This window comes from Arvicola amphibius, chromosome 9, assembly GCF_903992535.2.
Source record: "Arvicola amphibius chromosome 9, mArvAmp1.2, whole genome shotgun sequence".
Taxonomy (NCBI): domain Eukaryota; kingdom Metazoa; phylum Chordata; class Mammalia; order Rodentia; family Cricetidae; genus Arvicola; species Arvicola amphibius.
Window position 1 is genome coordinate 79,017,995 of NC_052055.2, and position 18,306 is coordinate 79,036,300.

Sequence of the window (18,306 nt, forward strand, 5' to 3'; positions counted from 1 at the left end):
TTAGAAAAGAAAGAGAGCTTCACTTAGAAGACGGGCGGGGCAGACTAGTAGCACTTTCCGGCTCTCTAATGACCTCGGATTGACAGCCATAGATATTCTTCTATTGAAAACAGCCATGCGAGATTCTTCCCAGTCATCCAAAACATGCCACGGTGAGGATGAGGTCATACAGGACCACAATGCCCAGTTCCTCTCAAAATTATTAGGGGGGATTCCCTGGTTTTGCCTTTTGCAAGGCGTTAAGACACATCTAAGTAGCTCGTTCGAAGGGTTCCTTTCAGTTTTAGGCTATCTCAGGAAGAAACCACGTTCATTTCCTCCTGTCATTTCTAGCTGTTTGATGTTTCATTTTTCAGTGCTTTAGAAAATCTGTTTAAGTCTAAATTAGCCAAGCTTTATCCGGCCTGCTCCATCCAGTCCTGCCCCAGGCCTGGGAGCCTTCAGTACAGAGTGTGATAGACAAGTAGAGTCCTCCTCTGGCTGCTGCCTCCCATCTCTCAGCTTTGGAATATCTAAGAATATCCAGAAAGCTGGAGAAGCAATAGAGTATTTCTCTCATTGGTTAGTAATATCATTTGTAGCCAGGGCTGGCTAAGTGGCATGTGCCAAAAACTGGCTTATTCTCACTCACAGGGCGCTTTTCTTGAGGAAGCTCTTAGGTCATTTTTCAAAGAAATATTGTGCATGATCCCTGTCACCAACTACTGAGCTCTAAGGACGTGCTCCCTAGGCTCCTTTGCTTCCTCAGAAGGGTCTCTTGGCTGGGGCCACCTCAGGGTACTATGCCCATCTAGGGTAGGCTTTATAGCTAGGGAAGTCAATTCCTTTTCCTTGGACTTATTTTAAGAATAAGCCACCCCAAATACGCTTTCTAGATTCCAGAGGACTGAGCCGTGGAGATGGCCCTGTGGGTGAAGGTGCTAGCAGTGAAATTCTGACGGCCTGAGTTCAAATCCATGGCCCCCAAGTAAGAGCCATCTCAGTCCATGCATCTGTAATCCCAGCACTTCTTCAGTGACATGAGCTGCGGAGACGGGAGTGTCCCCAGGGAAGTCACAGGCCAGCTATACTCGATTGCCCGGTGCAATGGCGACCGAGAGACTCCAAAGTAAAAGACAAGGACTGACTTGAGCACAGTTGTCCTCTGCTCCCCATAAGCTCTCCACGGCATGCACCCCTCAAATATGTGCACGTATACTAGATATTTTTCAAAAGTTTAAACTTGGGTGAGTTGAGCAATAGTACCCACAGCATTCTGAAAGCCCCCTGAGAAATTCATACCGTCTATCATTCCCAGCCATCCCTGCCTTCTGTGGAAGGAGAAAGCCTACAGAAGCGATGGCCCAGTCCTTGGCTATCTTTCACAGATGTGTCCAGCCGGTAGCATACGGAAACCCTTCTTATTCTTCTCCCACTGGCTTTGGGCTTTTGCTGAAATAGAGGTGATCTCTTTTAGATCTTCTTCCTCCCCTTTGAAGCTTAAGCACCTTCACCCTTGCCTTAGTGAGTGTTCGGTTACAGTGAGAGACACCGTGATCATGGGGACTCTTACAAAGGAAAGCATTTAATTGGGGCTGGCTTACAGTTTCAGAGGTTTCATCCATTATCATCATGGTGGGACATGGTGGCCTGCAGGCAGACACGGTGCTGGAGAAGGAGCTGAGGGTTCTACCTCTGGATCCGCAGGCAACAGGAAAAGAGAAGAGTGGGCTTCTAAAACCCACCCCCAGTGACACGCTTCCTGCAATTAGGCCATGCCCACTCGAACAAGGCCATACCTTATAATCCCTCTCAAGTAGCACTATTCCCTAATGAGCAAGTTAAGTATTCAAATATATGAGCCTATGGGGGCCATTCCTATCCAAACCACCACCCCCTTCAATCTCAGTTCTAAACACTTATTTCTTTTCTCTTCCATGAGATACCATACAGATAGCACTTTCCATTGCTCACTGTAGTCTCAAGAGACACTGGTCTTATGTAAGGCTGGCACACTAATTCCATAAGCTTGTTTTCCATGCCTCGTCTCGCATCTTTCAAACTGACCCAAGATTGAGCAGACCTGATAACAAATATCCTGACGAGGTATGAGAGGTATCTCACAGAAGACCGGGGACTGACAGGAATGCCTATGGAAGTAGCATGCACACTGTCCACTACACAATCAGAGCAGATCACTTCTGAGTCCCTGAAGAGGCGTGCGGCCACAAGATGCCACTAAGTACTATATGATACTTGCATATATGCATCTTGAGGCCTGGGCTCAGGTGATAGATGTCAGCTAAGTGATAACTGTAGTGAGTATCACTAAGAGATGACCACCCCTTCAAATAGGCCACAGCATGGCCAGTTACCGTCTGCAGGGGCAGCACACTGGTAGCCACAGCCATCAGATTTAACTGAAGGATGTGTTCAAGGTTAATAAGGATAGTTCATTGCTTCAGAACAGAAAAAAAGCTGCCTGGCTTGGTGGTGAGCCACTGTTCAGTCCAGGGTATGTCCTCCAAATACACCACTAGGGGGCCTTGAACATACTGTTGTAATTAAGGGGATTCCCTTTGTGTTTACAAAGCTTCAGTGTATTCAGAACAAACAAGCGAAGAAGAGTTCTCTAAATATTGTTTCCAAGGGCTCCTGGGTATGCGATTTTTTAATATCCTGTTGGCACACAAGCACAAGCACGTTGATTAACATCAGTTTATCCAGGTAAGGGCATGCACGCCTGCAATCCCAGCACTCGGGCTGGAGGACTGCTTATGTCCAAGGCTAACCTAGTCTGCAATGCAGTTGAGGCAAGCCAGGACTATACTGCAAGACCCGGGCTCAAAAACAAAAACAAATCAGCCAGTTTAAAAATGGCCGTGGTGGCACATACCTGTGATCCAAGCTCTTAGGTGGCTGAGGCTGGACTGCCAGGAGTTAGAAAACCTGGGCTAGAAAACCAGCAACAGCCCAGCCAGAGCTATGTAGAATCACCCTGTCTCAAAACGAAATGATATATAGTTTTATGTGTACCATGAACTCAACGCTGTTGCCGTGGCCATATCCTGGGACACTGGCAGGACACAGATGAGAAACGGGCTAGGTTACCTTAGCTCACTGCCGGATATCACCCGGCATGCCATACGGGAGCAGGATGGAAACCATCTGCATCAAAGCTTGCTGCTATCAACACCACTCACCTCAAGTAAGTCTCTGGGTGGTGGTTACCCCTGTGGGTTCCCTTGGCTAGCTACCACCGGCAATTGCACCCACCTCCTGAGCATACTCCCCAAGGATTGTTCTGGAAAATGCAGCCACAGCTGCATACAATAGCAGGGCATTTACGCCACACCAGCCACCCTATTGCTGCCCTTCTTACCAAATTGGGACAGTGCATTCAGAGAGACCAAGACCTACATCTCCTTCAAGCTGCGTGACATCGCTGGAGAGCAGTGAAAGCGGGAAGGACTACCTGGAGGAGGGGGCATCCAACTTACAAAACCTGTTAGGAAATCCCCTCTTCTAACCCAATCACTACACAGTGAAACATTTGAGACACAACAGCTAAAGTTTACATGGATGTGTTTTTTTTTTCCCAAAGCGAAAACGAATGGAAGAATAAAGACTAAACAGTATTATCCTATGAAACCACACCAGTGAGTTCTACCAGAAATGGTTACGACCAATAATTCTATGCTCTTTATTCAGGTATTTCAGAAAATATTTGATCATTTGCTCCAAAATTACATTTAAAAAAAAATCCATACAAAACTGTAGCTTGTTTTCAAAAACCAGAGAGAAACAGTGGAGAAAAGGACTTTGAAAAAAAATTCACCAAAGGTAAAAAGACACCCCTCCCCCCCAACCATTTTACATGAAAGCATAAATACTCAGTTACACATTTTCCTTGAGTTCCTTGTTGAATTTGGTCCATAACATGGGCAGGCCAACGTAGAGAAACAGTCCATGTGTCCACACTTGCCTTCTGCGTTGCCCAGGGCACCGGCTCCTCTTCTCATCCTCCAGGTGTTTTGTTAAACAAGGTAACTGAAAAGTGAGGTTTCATCACACGCCAATCTGTGCCCCAAAGAATGTGACTCACGGTCACAGCCAGGTTCTGTTGGGGGTGGGGTGGTGGGACTGTGCTCACCACTGTGGCTGATTCTTGGAAACAATCTCCATCCTCCCCACAGGGACAGAAACTCTGGGATGCCTTCAGCGGTGATGGTGACACCAGAGCAGACCATAATGTCCCAGCCTGAGGATTTTGTTTTTCTTGACAACACATTTAAAAAAAATAAGAATTTCTAAGACCATGCTACACATTCTGTAAGACTGCCACAGCAACCTACCTGGACCATGAGAATGACAGCAACAAGGGAAGAGGCTGACTCTTGTATAAGGGATGATGACTACCCCTCCCATGGGTCCCCTCTCTCCCACTCTGCAGGATACAGCAAGGGACAAAGGCCTGTGGAAAGACCACTGGTTGGGAGGGTTATTGCACAACCCGGAAGAGGACTGGGAACAGGCAGACAGGCAGGCAAGGGTCAGGGAGGGGGTTGGTGCTAGGAACACAAGGTAACCCTGACAGGAAACCAGGAGCTTGGCAGCTACCAGACCATAGGTACCCAAGCAAGTTTCCAATGAGCTAAGACTTGGACCCAGAAGTTCAAGTGAATGCATTCCTTGTACAAACTTGGGGTGACACGGAAGAACAGCAGATGGGAGGAGGATGCTGTATCTGGTCTGCGGTGGCAGTTAGCGGACCAGAAGAGCGGGGCTTGCTGCGGAGGTACAAAGTGACCTTCTTCCCAACCCCCAAGCTTTCCTTATTACATGAGGCATGGGCGCCTGCAGTGGGGCCATCTACCAAGCTTCCACAGCCACCAGCTAAGCCCAAAGGCAACAGACAAGGGAACACTTGAGACGAAGAGGAGAACACACGAGATCTGTGTGTGAGGAGAAGAGGGTCAAAACTGTCTACCCATGTCCCTTTTACCTGGAGCCATGCTGAGGTATGGTGTCATTGGCTGCATGTGACGGTCAGCCCTAGAGCCCTGGCAGTTGGGGGCTGGCCATACAGTACCAGTGAAGGCCACAAGGCATTATAAGGCACTTTTTACACAAAAGAACAAGGACCTGCTGAGGACAAGAACAAGGACAGAGTTTACAGAGGCTGCTCAGTAGGACTTGGCTTCTCATCTGCGGAGCTTTGAAAGATGCATGAAGGAAGTAACGTTTGCACGAGCAACAGGGTGAAGGGTGAGAAGATGGTGACAGCGTCCTCCTAATGCTAACCGGGGGCCAGAGAGGGATCCTATAGGTGTTTCCAACTCTGACATTAATATTGCCCCTCTTTTGAGGAAAGAAGCTGCAAGCTCAGGAGGTCATGGGAGGGGGGTGACCACCCCACTGTCCTGACCCACAGGCCTTACTCAAGTCCAATCTATGCCAGTGAAGCACAGAGGCCAGAGATCAAGAATGTAAATTTGTCTGCTGGAGACTCAGAGGCCTGTAAGCAGAGAAGGTTAGCTATGCCTAGATAGGCCCTCTACTTTCTCCCACTCCGGACTTCTGCAAACCCAACTGGGAAGGCTGAAGCCCATCAAAAACACATACAAAGGCCTTCCCTAGCTGAGTCAGTGGGTTTCTTTAAGGATGCAGGGATTTTACATGAGCATTGTAGACGTTTTTGGAGAATGTATCTTTCTTCTCCCCACGCCTCTTTTTAACCACTCAGGAAAAATGTCAATGGGGACAAAGGAGGAGGCATCTACCTTCATGGACTCATACGGTCCCAGGTATTCCACAAAAGCATGGTTCCATAGCCAGGGCACAGGCATCTAAATTTAAGTGATTTAAGGTCACCCTTATATAGGTTAGGTGGTGCTAGCCACAACCATTTAGGCACACAGGGTTAAGACTGACTGGAATGGCAGAAAGCCTCCCTTCATAGCACACAGAGCTTACTCATAGTGTAGGCACCCATGCTTGGACAACTTGTAAAAATAAACGTTCCATCATCCATCCTCTGAGGAGGGCAACTGGCAGCAGGGAATTCACCATCCACCACTCCTGCCACTCCCGCCTGCTGGCATCCCAGGGATGCTGAGAAACAGGCAATGGCTGCTGAGGTAGAGAAGAGCATCTTCTGGTCTTGGCAGACGCTGCCAAGCATCTTAGAATAGAGGAGTGTGGCAGGTCCTTCACTAGGGTTGTGGCACTTTGGGGACAGGGGAGACTTCGTAAGAAGGAAGAATGAGGCCAAGGTGCTCAAATTAGAACAAGCTAGCCTGCATGCTTACAGGATGATGTGGAACTTAGTTACTGGAATTCTGGCAACATGATTTGTGCCAACTTACCAAAGTCTTGGCTTTCCTACAACATCAATTCCAGAGAGCCTGGGTGGAGGAGAAAGTAGCCTGTAGTTTTCCAAAGCCAACAAACATCCCTGAAGTCGAGGCTGGTGAGGTATGGCCGTTGGACTCAGGCCTTTCCTCTGGAAATGAACACTGTCCTAACTCTTACCATTGACCAAATACTTATGTTCTAGAAGAGCCTACATTAATCCAGATATTGGATCCCTGTTAATGCATCCCCCAGACTAGCAACACAGGAAGCTTGCAAGACATTTAAGGAACGAAGCCACATCATGTCAGGCCTCCAAGTGTCCCGGGAAAGAAGCTGCAAGTGACAAATAGTGATAGGGCTGCTGGATCCAGAATGCCACCTTCTCTTTGTACCTCTTTCTGCAAGACCTCTACATATCACATGCTTGTCACAAGTATCAACAGCCCAGCCTGGCGACAAACCTGTTGCCAACAGCTGGTAATGGCTGGCCAGTGACATAGCTTGGGGAAGGTGCGGGAGGACACCTGGACTAATGGCGTGAGGAGAATTTGGGAACCATTGGCTGAACTTCCACACAGCCTAGGCGGTGTCCCAAGCACGAGGTTAATTAAAATCACAACCAGAATATTGGGCTACACTGGCTAAAACATGCCAGACCAACTCTGTGAGGGCCGCCATGAGCCCGGGAAGGAGAGAGAGAGAGAGAATGCAGAAACGTACTTTCAAAATTCTGCCTTGCTTCCTAAGTGCACCCAGAAGAAGCCAAGAGAATCTTATCCCTATTCTGTATGCTTATCCTGGACACAGAGGGGAAAAGAACGCCACAGCGATGTTTGGAATCGAATTCCTCAAATACTGGAAAGGAAGCTGCCTTGATGAAGACCCATCTCCCTGTTTATGGGCAAAAATTCAAGCTCTGGTCTCTACTATGACGTCAGAAGACAACTCCTGTGGACATGACTGTGTCTGCTCACACAGTCGGAAGAGTGACCCTGAGGCACGGCCCCATTACCAGGCTCTAGGTGTGCTCGACAATGTCAGCAAAGGACACAATTTTAAAGAACACTCAGGTGCAGCCAGAGGAAGGGTGGCCAGGTGACCCTTCCGGGGACACCAGGGGCCCACACAGGGCTGGAGGCCTTGAGGCTTCACGTTTCTGCAGCTCGAGAGATGAAGTCTAAGATGCATGTCCGGCCCTACATGGGCAGGCAGCTTCTGGACTTGGGAGCAGCGTATCTTGGGCAGGTTTTTAACTGCTGTTTGGTTTGGTTTTAGATGCTGGTGGACGGGTTAAGGAAGCCCAGCTGCTGGCACAGCTGGAGAAAGGTCCAGACGGACTCTGTCATTCTCATCAAGCTACCTTTCCAGGAGAGGCAGCTGTCCGACATGCTTTGCTCTTGCGGTAGAAGTGGGAAGGCATGTTCTTAGCACAGTCCCCCCACAGTGAAGGCAGACTGGTTTCCAACTCAAATGCAGCACTGGAAGCTCTTTGGAGTCCTGGGACTCAAAAGTTAATTAACACTGTCTTTCTGGATTAAGTCACTGTGTCCCAAAGCAAACCACTTGGGGATGGGACGTGTAGAACCAGAATCCTACATCTTGTCAGTCAGTCAGCACCAAGAATATTGTGATCCAAGAGGGATGGCCTTTCCCCCTCCTGCCCATCCACACAAAGGCCACTGAGGATCTGTCACCAGCTCTGAGGGAAGCTCCTTGGCAAGGGCCTTCCAGATAGACAGGTCCTGGGACTGACGGACAGGACTGCTGCCATCTTAGCTCCCTCTCATTGTAAAAAAAAAAAAAATCAGAGAAATTGCACATTGAAGTCAGGAAGTGAGGAGAAAGAAACAGCCGAGAAGGAAGAGAAAGAGGTGAGCGAGAAAGACATGTAGGAAAATCTAGGCCTCTGAGAAGACCCAAAACAGGACAGAAGTGAGGCCATGAGGTGGCTCAAGGGAGCAAGAGAGGAAGATTTTTGGCTTTATTGAAAATGGTTTGTGGAAGAAGAGAAAGCCAAGAAGGTCGAGAGCTACTCCCCCTGTGACGCCGCCAAGGTTTCTGCTGATGGAGGTGGAGCACAGCTAGGAGGACGGAGGCGCTGAACGGGAGCCAGTGCTTCTCGCCTCCCGCTGGGCCCTCACCCAGTGGATCCCCTTCTCAGCACTTTGGCCTTAGGGAGACTTGAGTTTCTTAGTCCGTGGGGAGGTTCCATTTTCTGCTTTCACCACACCGTTTTCATGGTAACCTGGGAACGGAGAGAGACCACGTGAGGGCCCTGCAGGCAGGAAAGTGGAGATGTGGCGGGTGGGAGTGTCTTATGGTTGGGGACATGGCCTTGTTGAGCATAGATCATCCAGTGAGGAACCAATCTGTAGCCAATGGAAGCCAGCAGTCAGTCCTGGGAGGGTTGCTGCCTGTCCTAGTGTCTTTGATAAGTGAAGGCCTCAGGTTTTTGGTCTTTGACTGTCTTTTAGTGGAGAGCATCTGGGGTGACACACAGAAACCAAAAACCAAGAAGCAACCTACGCTGACATCTGAGCAATGCTGGCTTGAACCTCTAGCATCCTTGATCCCTTAGCCCTGCAGAAGACAAATTGGTGATGGGGAGGAGAGATGGGGGACAAGTTGCTTCAGGGACAAAGCCTGACACTCCTTTTGTAGAACTGTGCAAGCCTTTATTGAGGAAAAGCATCTCCACGAACTCGCTGAGTTGCAGCCGCACAGAAACCCCTCCTCCCAACCCCTCCCTCAGGCCTCCTCACACTCAGCTCAGGAGCTCTTGCCAGGCAGGCAGCTGCCTGGAAAACTGCAGGTGAGTCAGAAGCCAGGCATGCAGATGGGCCCCCAGGCTGGGCAGTAGATTAGGGCTGGGATGTCTGAGGACCTCTGGGGAGAGGGGATCTCTCAAGAAGGCTCAAGAGTCAAAGGAGATGGGGGTGTCCCATCCCTGCCGCTTATCCCTAACACTGTATCACTATGAGTCACTCCTGAAGAGAGATGGGAAGCTAACAGCCTGGGAGGCAGGGGTGGACTGAGATATAGGCCACAAGAGCAGGTGAGGACACAGCCACCGTGTAGCACAGGGCATGGGTGACAGCAACAGCAGCAGCAGCAGCAGCAGAACCTGACTGGCTGCCAGAAGCCACCCAGAGGACATACTTCCTTCCAGAAGGCCCCACCCACTGCTGCCCTGGAGCATAGTGGCCAGGGATCCAAGGCCCTGTTGTGGCCAGCCTGCTCATACTGGGTCCCCGGCTCATGCCCAGCCACATGCTGGTCATCGAGCCCCAGGCCTGAGAGAAGTATCCAGAAGGAGGAGCCAGAAGGACCGGTCTGTGTAGTACCTAAGAGCCAGGTCCCAACTCTACTTCACCCATGGCAGACAGACCCCACCCACTGGCTCTCTGCCACAGCCCCGGCACTCACCAGGTTCCCTCTTGATGGGCCTGGCTGGAAGCCTGGGGGCAGCTGGGACTCTGCGCTTAGCACTCTGTTCCTTCCAGTATTCCCGCCAGTGCCGCAGCTGGGAGTGGATGAAGCGCCACATGAGCCAGGCCTGGGCAACACACACCAGCAGCAGCATGCCGAGCCTGCAGACGGGGAGAGAAGGATTCGAGGGTGAGGAAGGAGGGGTGGGGGCAGCGGGGCCAGATGCCTGTAGCTCCTGCGGCCCATCCCCACCACAGCCGCTAGCACCAGGAAGGCTGCATGCTTCAGTTCGTCTCTGCTCCAGCACACTTCAGCAATGGGAGATGAAGGCCCCAAGGGGATGGGAAGGAGACGGTGCCAGTTACACACTCAGCCCTCACAATCATAGTCATCCTACAGATCCACGGCTGTATCTCTCCTGTGTGCATGGCCCACAAGCAGGGCAATATAAGCTATACAAATATTGTAACGTTATATTAATGTTATGACATTCAAGTGAACTAAATTATGAGAGCACTGAAATGATTCTCTTCTAGCATGTCACGTGACAGTGGAACAACCCTAGACAGACTGCCTGCACTCCAATGCCTATAGCTTCATGGACCACGTAGCTTTCTGGCTGCTTTCCTTGACACTAGGGAAAGCCACAGAGCAAGACACAGAGGACAAAGCTCCAAAGTCTCATGAGGGTGTCACGATCAACCTAGCCTGGATGAGAAACATCTTCTGCACAGTGATGTGCTGAAGGGGGATGAGGGGTCCATACTGCATGGGTCCTCACTGCGGTCTGAGCCCAGTGAAGCTAAGAAGCTTGTTTGATGGAAGCAGGAGACTGATGTCAACAGACTTGCTCCTAAATGTCACTGTGTGGGAGCCTCAAGGGTCTCTTCCTCCCTGACCTCCTGGGAAGATGTGCCATATTCAAGAGGTGCCTGGCAGTGCTCAGAGAGCCTTGATTCACCACCTCAGGCTTCTGCCAACTCACCTGCAAGGCAAGGTGTTAAAGTTCCCTTTCTCAGGGTCGAACACCTGGTTTTCCACCCGAGCCAATCCAAAGCCAATGGCCAACACGGCGAGAGTGAGGATGAAGAGGCGTGTGACCCCAAACACAGCAGCCCAGGCATTAAACCTGCTCACAGGGGCAGAAAAGGAGTGTCAGCTTTGAGAGCCCCTCAAGGAACCTTCAACCCCTTGTCCAGAATCAACCCAGAGTGGGATAGGGAATCAGACAGGACCCAGGAGAGATTTCCAGATGTCCTAATACATGAATACGTATAGGGTGCTGCTTGCACACAAGGGGGCAGATGACACCCAAAGCAAAAGCCTCCAACCATCCAGACCTCGGGAGATGCCCAGGTGCCACCTCAGAGGTCTCTAGAGAGGCCAGCACCCAGCACCCCACTTACAGCCTCTCGTTGTTCTCATCTGCGAAATAGAAGAGTCGAGCCATGTGGAAGAGGAACTCCGTTGAGTACTGCAGCAGCAGCAAGATGAGGCCCAGGCGGCTCAGGCTGGGAAAAAAGACAAGCCTTACTTTCCCTGCAAGATGCCTGAGAGCAGAAGCCACTGGCCTGTGGTGACTCAGGCTGTTCCCCATGCCTGGATTCTGTTTTCTACTTCTTGGAGGAGCATGCGGACTACACCTTATCTTTTTTGACAGTCGAGCTGCTAAACCTTTAGGTACTTTCCCTAGACAGACTTCCCAACCTTTGACCTGGTTTTTTCTAGGTCAGCTACCCTTACTTGTCCCCACAAAGAACCTGACTCATACATGCCACGGTATCTTGCACTGTCCATTCTCAGTCTGCCAGAATCACGCACAAAAGGGGGCCCTGAAGAAGGCTGCTGAGCTCTGTGGGTACACAGATGAAGAATTCCTGCTGTCAGACTTCCTACTATCCGAGGCAGCAGGAAGCTCTCCCCCTGTATGGCTCAATACACACTGCTGGGGAGCAAACCAGTGACCATAACCCCTCTGCCTATGAGCTGTGAGCATCCAAAGTAGGAGCACAGCTGGAACAGCTGCCATGACCCTCGGCCTCCAGAGACAGGAAGCCAGAGCTTGAGATCTGGTGGATTCCAAAACACACACACAGGCACGCACACACGCACACATACACACACACACACACACACACACACATACACACACACACACACACACACACACGTCAGTCATTCTCACAGGAAGCCTGTTAAGAGTTCCTCAGAACCAGGACACCTGCGCACCACAGTGAAGGTCTCAAAGGCTAGCCTACACAAAGTTCGGGTTCTACTCCCTACATGGAACACCCAGTTACCAATGGTATAGCTCATTCATCAGGGTACTATTCGTAAAAGCGATACTCAAGGTCTAACGCAGAAACCCTTCCCACTTTTAAGACAACAGTACAGTCAGCTGCTCTCTATTTCATTACGAGCCAGACTGAGATGAACTCGAGGCCTATATGCTCCAGCAACATTTGGAAGCCATGTGGCAGGAGCCCAGTTGGTGGCTACAAAGGCGTAGTTAAAAGGACAGCTTTGCTGGAAGTCTTCCTCGGTTCTGCCTCAGATTGAGGCGGCTGACGCGCTGGGCTCTGATGGCTCCCGATGCCTAGCATCTCAGAGCTCATCTGACGAGGTGGAGAAAGAAGCACTGGAGACAAGAGAAGCTTTCTCTACGTGCTGTATTCCCAAGCCTCAGCATGATACTCCTCCAACAGTTGGTATCTACCAAATGCCTGCTAGCTGGAGACCGCGTGGACAGACACAGGGGCACAGAAGGTCAAGGAACTGGGGCTGGCTCCACTCTCACTCACTTTAAGAGGTATGCCCCAGCGATGTGAAGCAGGTACAGGCTAATGTACTGCAACTGGCGGGGGATTTCTTCCTGGAAAAGAGACGGTCATGGTCACTCTCTAAAGGAATATGCAGAGGACCGAGGGGATGTATAAGCGGAACAAGACAGGGCCAGGTCTCCCTACCCGCAGTCACCCCATACCCTGGGCTAGTGTCAAGAGGGTGGGCCAGCAGCTTGGAGCCTGGAGCCAGACAGCAGGTCTGGGCTGGGAAAGACACGGGAACTGGAGGAGGGCTTTTAGCATTACTCCAGGGAGAACAACAAAAAGGACTGGGGATGGCAAGATCTTCTCCTCCGTCCAGTATCCAGATTAGATGAGATTTTGCCAGTGGCCACACATCTGGTGGAGGAGCCCAGAGACTGACACTTCTCTCTTGGGGGTCAGTGTGGAAATATCACAGGAGCTGACTCTGTCATGAGCCAACACATCATGCCTCCAGAAGAAGGGAAAGGAGAGGTCACCGGGAACAACAGGAGGGCTGCAGGGAAGAGGGGGTCTCAGGGAGGGGGGGCAGGAGAAGGGAGTACTCACCTTCCGTACCTTCTGGAAGTAAAGTTCAGGTAGCGAATGCAGCCAGTAGGCCAGCTGACACAAGTAGAAAAACTTCACCTGGAAGCTGGAGATGAGGGAGTTAAGAAACACGAGTGGGACCGAGAACATCCCCAGGGTGCTTGCCAGGAACACAAGGAAAGGTTTAAGCCAAGGTTGTCGGTAACCAGCAGGACCAGGAGCAAGGGAGGGAGGGAGGGAGGGAGGGAGGCAGAGACCACCATACCCACAGCACCTGTGTAAGACCACTCAAAGGACCACGGTACATGCATGGGAGGAAGAAGTAGAGGTCATACTCATTTTCTCAGCCCAGAAAAGGAAAAGCTGAGGAGGCAGCCGATTACAGCACAGTGAATTACAACCACTGAATGCAACAATAGAGAGGCTCTAGGTTTTAAAGCTCCACACCCTTGGCTATTGCTGCTCTGAGATCCCTTAGGGACACAGGGTGGCCTCCAGAGGGACACAGGCCCAGGTCTTGGCAGCATCACAAACAGGAACAGGAGTATGGAAGATGTATGAACTTCCGGGGTCTCCAGGAAGACACAAAGTCAGAGACCCTGATGGAGAGTTCTGTTTGTATCTGTTGTAAGCAGACTGGGAACCTCTATGGCTGGAGCTAATACAGATGCTGCCCCAAGCGGAGATTCTCGAAGACAGACCTACTGCCTACAACCCCATGCTCGACAGGTCAGGTCATAACCTGGTCCTCAGTGGCCTTAGTGAGTCACACAAATACTCACGAGAGGTACACATGTGGGTAATCTTCCCAGAGGCTTCTCAGGTTCGTTAAGTATCCTTCCTATGGTGGGCGAAAAGAGAAAGCATTTAGAGACGTAGCCATGTGACCGGCTGGGGTCTGTGACGGGTTCAGGGATCAGGGATACATCTGGCCTCCATCAGTTGCCAAGAGGAACAAACAGCTTTTGGGAACAGAGGACCCCAGTGTGAAGGACCCACTGGCACTTCTCCAACTGTGAAGGGACATGCCACGTTCTGAGGTCTGGCGACCTGTGTCTGAAGATGGGACTGACAGTGGCTACATCTACTGGAGCAGCTTGTGAGCTTCCCAGTTTCTCTAGGCTCATCTGTAAAGTGACGTACTAATTTGATAGAGTTATTATAAATGTGAGTTTATGTGATCGTACCTAATGTGGTATCTGCCATACATACACTCTGGAATCGTTTTCATAACGAAGGATTAAATACACTAGAATCACAGTACCCACTGGAGACCAAAGCTTTTCACATCCTTGTGATGGTCCATACTGACAGGTTCTAGACTCACCAACAGGACAAACCTGCTCATGTCTAGAAGGAAGTTTCTAAATTAGGCTAAGGAGGGAAGACTCCTCTGTGGTTGTTACCGCCATATGGGTTTATGGCAGGATAAAAAGGAGAACGAGAGCTGAGCACCACTCAGCATTCATCGTGCTCGGCTTCCTAACTGGGCACACCGTGACCCCGACTCCCCTGGATGATGGACGCAGGCTCTGAGATCATAAACCTTCCCTCCCAAAGTTGCTTCTGGTTATGGTGTTTCATCACAGCAACAGAAATCCTAACTAAGGCATTCTCCTCAGCCAAAGGCCTACAGCTTTCCTAAAAACAGGCAAGACGAATCTTTATCGTAAGATGACAAGACATAGGAGAAACGAGCCCATGCCCAGCGAAAGTCCAAAAAGAATGTTAGTCAACGGAATGAATGAATGAGTGCTTTAAACAGCTCTTCTCTGAAGAAATTTAAGGGGGGAGGAGAAGATCTCCCGAGGTGAGGTCTGTCCAGTAGCCCGGCTGCGATCTGAGCTGGAGAATGAGAAAGGTGACAGAGCCAGTGACATCGTCACTGGAGAATGAGAAAGGTGACAGAGCCAGTGACATCGTCACTGGAGAATGAGAAAGGTGACAGAGCCAGTGACATCGTCACTCAAAGATAGTGTTGGCCGGAGATGCAAGCTGTGTTTCCAAGCAGAGCTGACCCACCTGCCCTCAAGTCGCTAAGGCCCTCTCCCCTACGCCAAGCCCTCTGAGTAAGTACTGTCCACAGTCCTGAAGCTACAACCCTGGGCCTCCAGGAGCACAGGGAGCTAGGTGACCTCAGTGACAGGGTCAATCAGATACCTCTACCAGACAGAACCTGCCACCTAAAATAGGAGGAAGAGGTATAATTCCAACCCACATCGTCTCGACTATAATCTCTGTCCAACCTCTACCTCCCTCTTGCCTCCGTGACACACAGTGAGGCACAGAGGTGCGGTGCTCTGGGCACTGGGGCACTGGGGTGGTAGCCTGTGGTAGCAGTGAGCTTTAACCCACACCACACTGCTGCTTTGTCTCACCTCTGTGCCTGGCTCTAGCCTTTATCAGACCTCTGTCCTCAGGCACAGTGACACCCGATGAGCCACACGGCCTCATTCCAGGAAACCCTGAGGGTGAGATGGCCCCTTCCTAGAGGAAGCAGCTATGGATTTAACAAGAAGAGTGGTACTTCCTGGACTGGCCGGCAGTGGATGGGGGGGGGGCGTTTCTGCCCAAAAGGCCAGGATCCGTGGCACCCCAGAGACCCAAGGCCTGGGTGGGTCTGTGTGTTTAAACAGGAAATTCTCGATTGGCCTCTTCGCTTAGGAGACAGAGAGGTCAGAACTTGGAAGACAACGAGCCAAAAAAACTCCTCAGAAAAATGCTGGCTGCCTGCAAATGTCCGGTCCGCTGGGACTGGAGGAGGTGGAGCTGAGAGTCAAAGGAAAAGTGACTCACACTCTGAGGAGCCCTTTCCAGCCCTGTCTAGGCAGCTGTCTGAGGGAGGATGAAGGAGGGCTGGGGCTGGCTGCTGAGTTCGGGCATGCCAAGGCATCTGAGCTCCAGGGTCGCAAGCGACATCGCGTGTGCCGTAACCCCTTCCAGCCCAAACCAGGCCTCGACAGGTGGCCCGGGGCTACCTGTGAAACACTTTGTTCTCTTCCAATTCCTGACATCTACCTACGCGAAGCCTCAGCATGCCGGAACAATTCCTCCGATTTCCCTAGCTGCCTTCCTTTCTGGTATCCAAACAAGAACCGTAAAACTAACAGTGTTTAGACATAACACAGCCAGCTGCTACCTAGACTGGGACATCCTCAGTGTCATTTGTCCTACCACATGCAGGGGGCTGCACTAAGGGTACGGCAGGGAGCAAGGAACCTGCGAGGAGGCAGCTTGAGTCACACACGCAGAATACATGCGTGAAGCAGTAAAACACCGTTACAGGCGTGGCGTGAAAAGTGCAACGGGGGAGGGAGGTCCTGAGGAAGCCACACTTAGGAGGAGGATGGATGGCAGGAAAGGGCTGGCGGAGGAAAGAGCTGGAGGAGAGGAGCTGAGCATAGAGTGAGAGTCTGCGCCGATGTCACCAGCAAGGTCCCAGGACCCAGGCCACATAAGCGAGGAAGAGAAAAACAATTTCACTGCAGCTGCGAAGGGAACTTATTTCAAGCTGGAGAGCACAGGATTTGGCTCACACTTTAAAGAGATCCATCTGGAGGAGCAGATACCGGGCTGAGTGGAGGACCCAGAATGGAAGTGCACTCCCCAGGAAAGGAAGAAATGAGCAGCAGGGGCAAAAGCGGGGAGGGGCCTGAGTTCGGTATCTTCTACATTAGTGCCAGCAGGAGCCAGAGGCGCTTCCCTGGAAGGGTCTCCTGTCAACTGAAAGAAAAGAGCATCCTAGAGATGCTAGGGGCATATGACCAACATCTGACCTATGTGGGGGTCCACAGACTTGGGGGAGTGGCCCATGTGGAAAGCAGTGTTCAGAATTTTGGAATTCTGAAGGCAGAGCAGACAGGATCTGATGACTTTGGGAAGTGGAGGAAAGGGGAGAATCATGACACTTTTCTGTTGCGACAGAAAACCGTGATTTGAAAACCATGTGTTTCTGCTCTCTTTACATAATGGCTTCTCAGGTTCTTCAGGGTCCTTCTCTCATGCAGATGGCTGGGAGAGAGGAGGTAAGAGCAGAAAGCAAAGCCAGGGGCCTGCATGGGTTCCTGGTCTCCATGTCTTCCTGAGCATGTTCAGTAGTAGTGGGGAAAAGGCTTTCCCCAGATAAAGGACCTGAGAATTTCCCCAAGAAGACCCTGAGTCGGGTCACAGGCGGGGTGGGAGGCTATAATGAGGATGCAAAGGCAGAAGGGCTTCAGAGACGAGGCAACGCTCCCCACAACACAGACCACTGTCTTTGGTATTTGGAGGCCTTTTTGCCTAAGGCCTCCAAGAGATGGGATTGAACTCAATGTCAGGAAGCTGGGAGGGGCCTGAGATCCTAATGCTCACAGACTCACTACACAAGGGCAGCAGGTCCTATTGGTGCCATGTGACTCTGTCCCCTGGGAGCAGGAATGTGGGAGCCCCTCTGAGAGTCTTTGGTCTCTCATTTAAAATTCCTAGTGTGCTGCTTAGAAAGTGTTCTGAGATGAACATGATAACAGGAATAAAAGCAACACACAAAGGGGACATGTTGCCTCCTGCTTCGACTCTATGCGGTTACTCCGAGGTCAGCTCTGGAGACAGGGCTCCATCTCTGTCAGTGAGAGCAGAGGGGAGGCAGCAGAGCAGGGAAGAATGTCTGAGGTCAGAGAGCTGATATTTCCAAATCCTAGGCTGGCTTTATAGACAAAACCTAGACCTGGTTATAGACAAAAGCTGCTCCCGGTGAGAGTGGCAGCTAACACAACAGTAAAACAGGCAGGGTCTCCTTACAGTAAACCCCCAATTGACAAATCAAAGTCCTTGTCTGAAGGAATTTTTTTTCTCTATCAAAGGATTTGATGTCCAGAAGGGCAATGCTGGCCTTTGTTAACCGGCTAGACATGAAGTATGCCTCTAAAATTTGTGTATTTACGGCTTGATCCCTGGTGCAATGCTCAGGGCTGGGGCTTTGGAGAAGTGGTTGGATCGTGTGGCATCAATTGTGGTACGGTTAGGGGGTGGTAGATGCTAGGAGGTAGTTCCTAGACAGAGGAAGTAGGTCACTGGGACATGCCCTTGAAGAGGGTACATTGACCCTGGTTCCTTCCTCTCTGAGTCCCTGCTTCCTGCCCACTGTGAGGTGAGCCACTCGGTTCCACCAGGTCCATACAATGGTTCGCTTTTCCTCTGGCTGAGAGCAGTG

The 18,306-nt window shown here is 50.9% G+C and overlaps 1 protein-coding gene across 1 annotated transcript in view; it reads right to left on the bottom strand.

Moving 5' to 3' along the window:
• Nucleotides 1–3,653: 3,653 nt before the first annotated feature.
• The window catches only part of Tram2 (translocation associated membrane protein 2), a 73,702-nt gene continuing 59,049 nt past the window's right edge, over nt 3,654–18,306 (bottom strand). The window contains exons 5-11 of the mRNA XM_038343327.2: nt 13,901–13,959; nt 13,140–13,224; nt 12,567–12,637; nt 11,172–11,276; nt 10,751–10,894; nt 9,763–9,926; nt 3,654–8,581 (exon numbers count right to left, since the gene is read on the bottom strand). Coding sequence (XP_038199255.1) covers nt 8,508–8,581; nt 9,763–9,926; nt 10,751–10,894; nt 11,172–11,276; nt 12,567–12,637; nt 13,140–13,224; nt 13,901–13,959 — 702 coding nt within the window. The 3' untranslated portion in view covers nt 3,654–8,507. The remainder of the gene's footprint in view (nt 8,582–9,762; nt 9,927–10,750; nt 10,895–11,171; nt 11,277–12,566; nt 12,638–13,139; nt 13,225–13,900; nt 13,960–18,306) is intronic.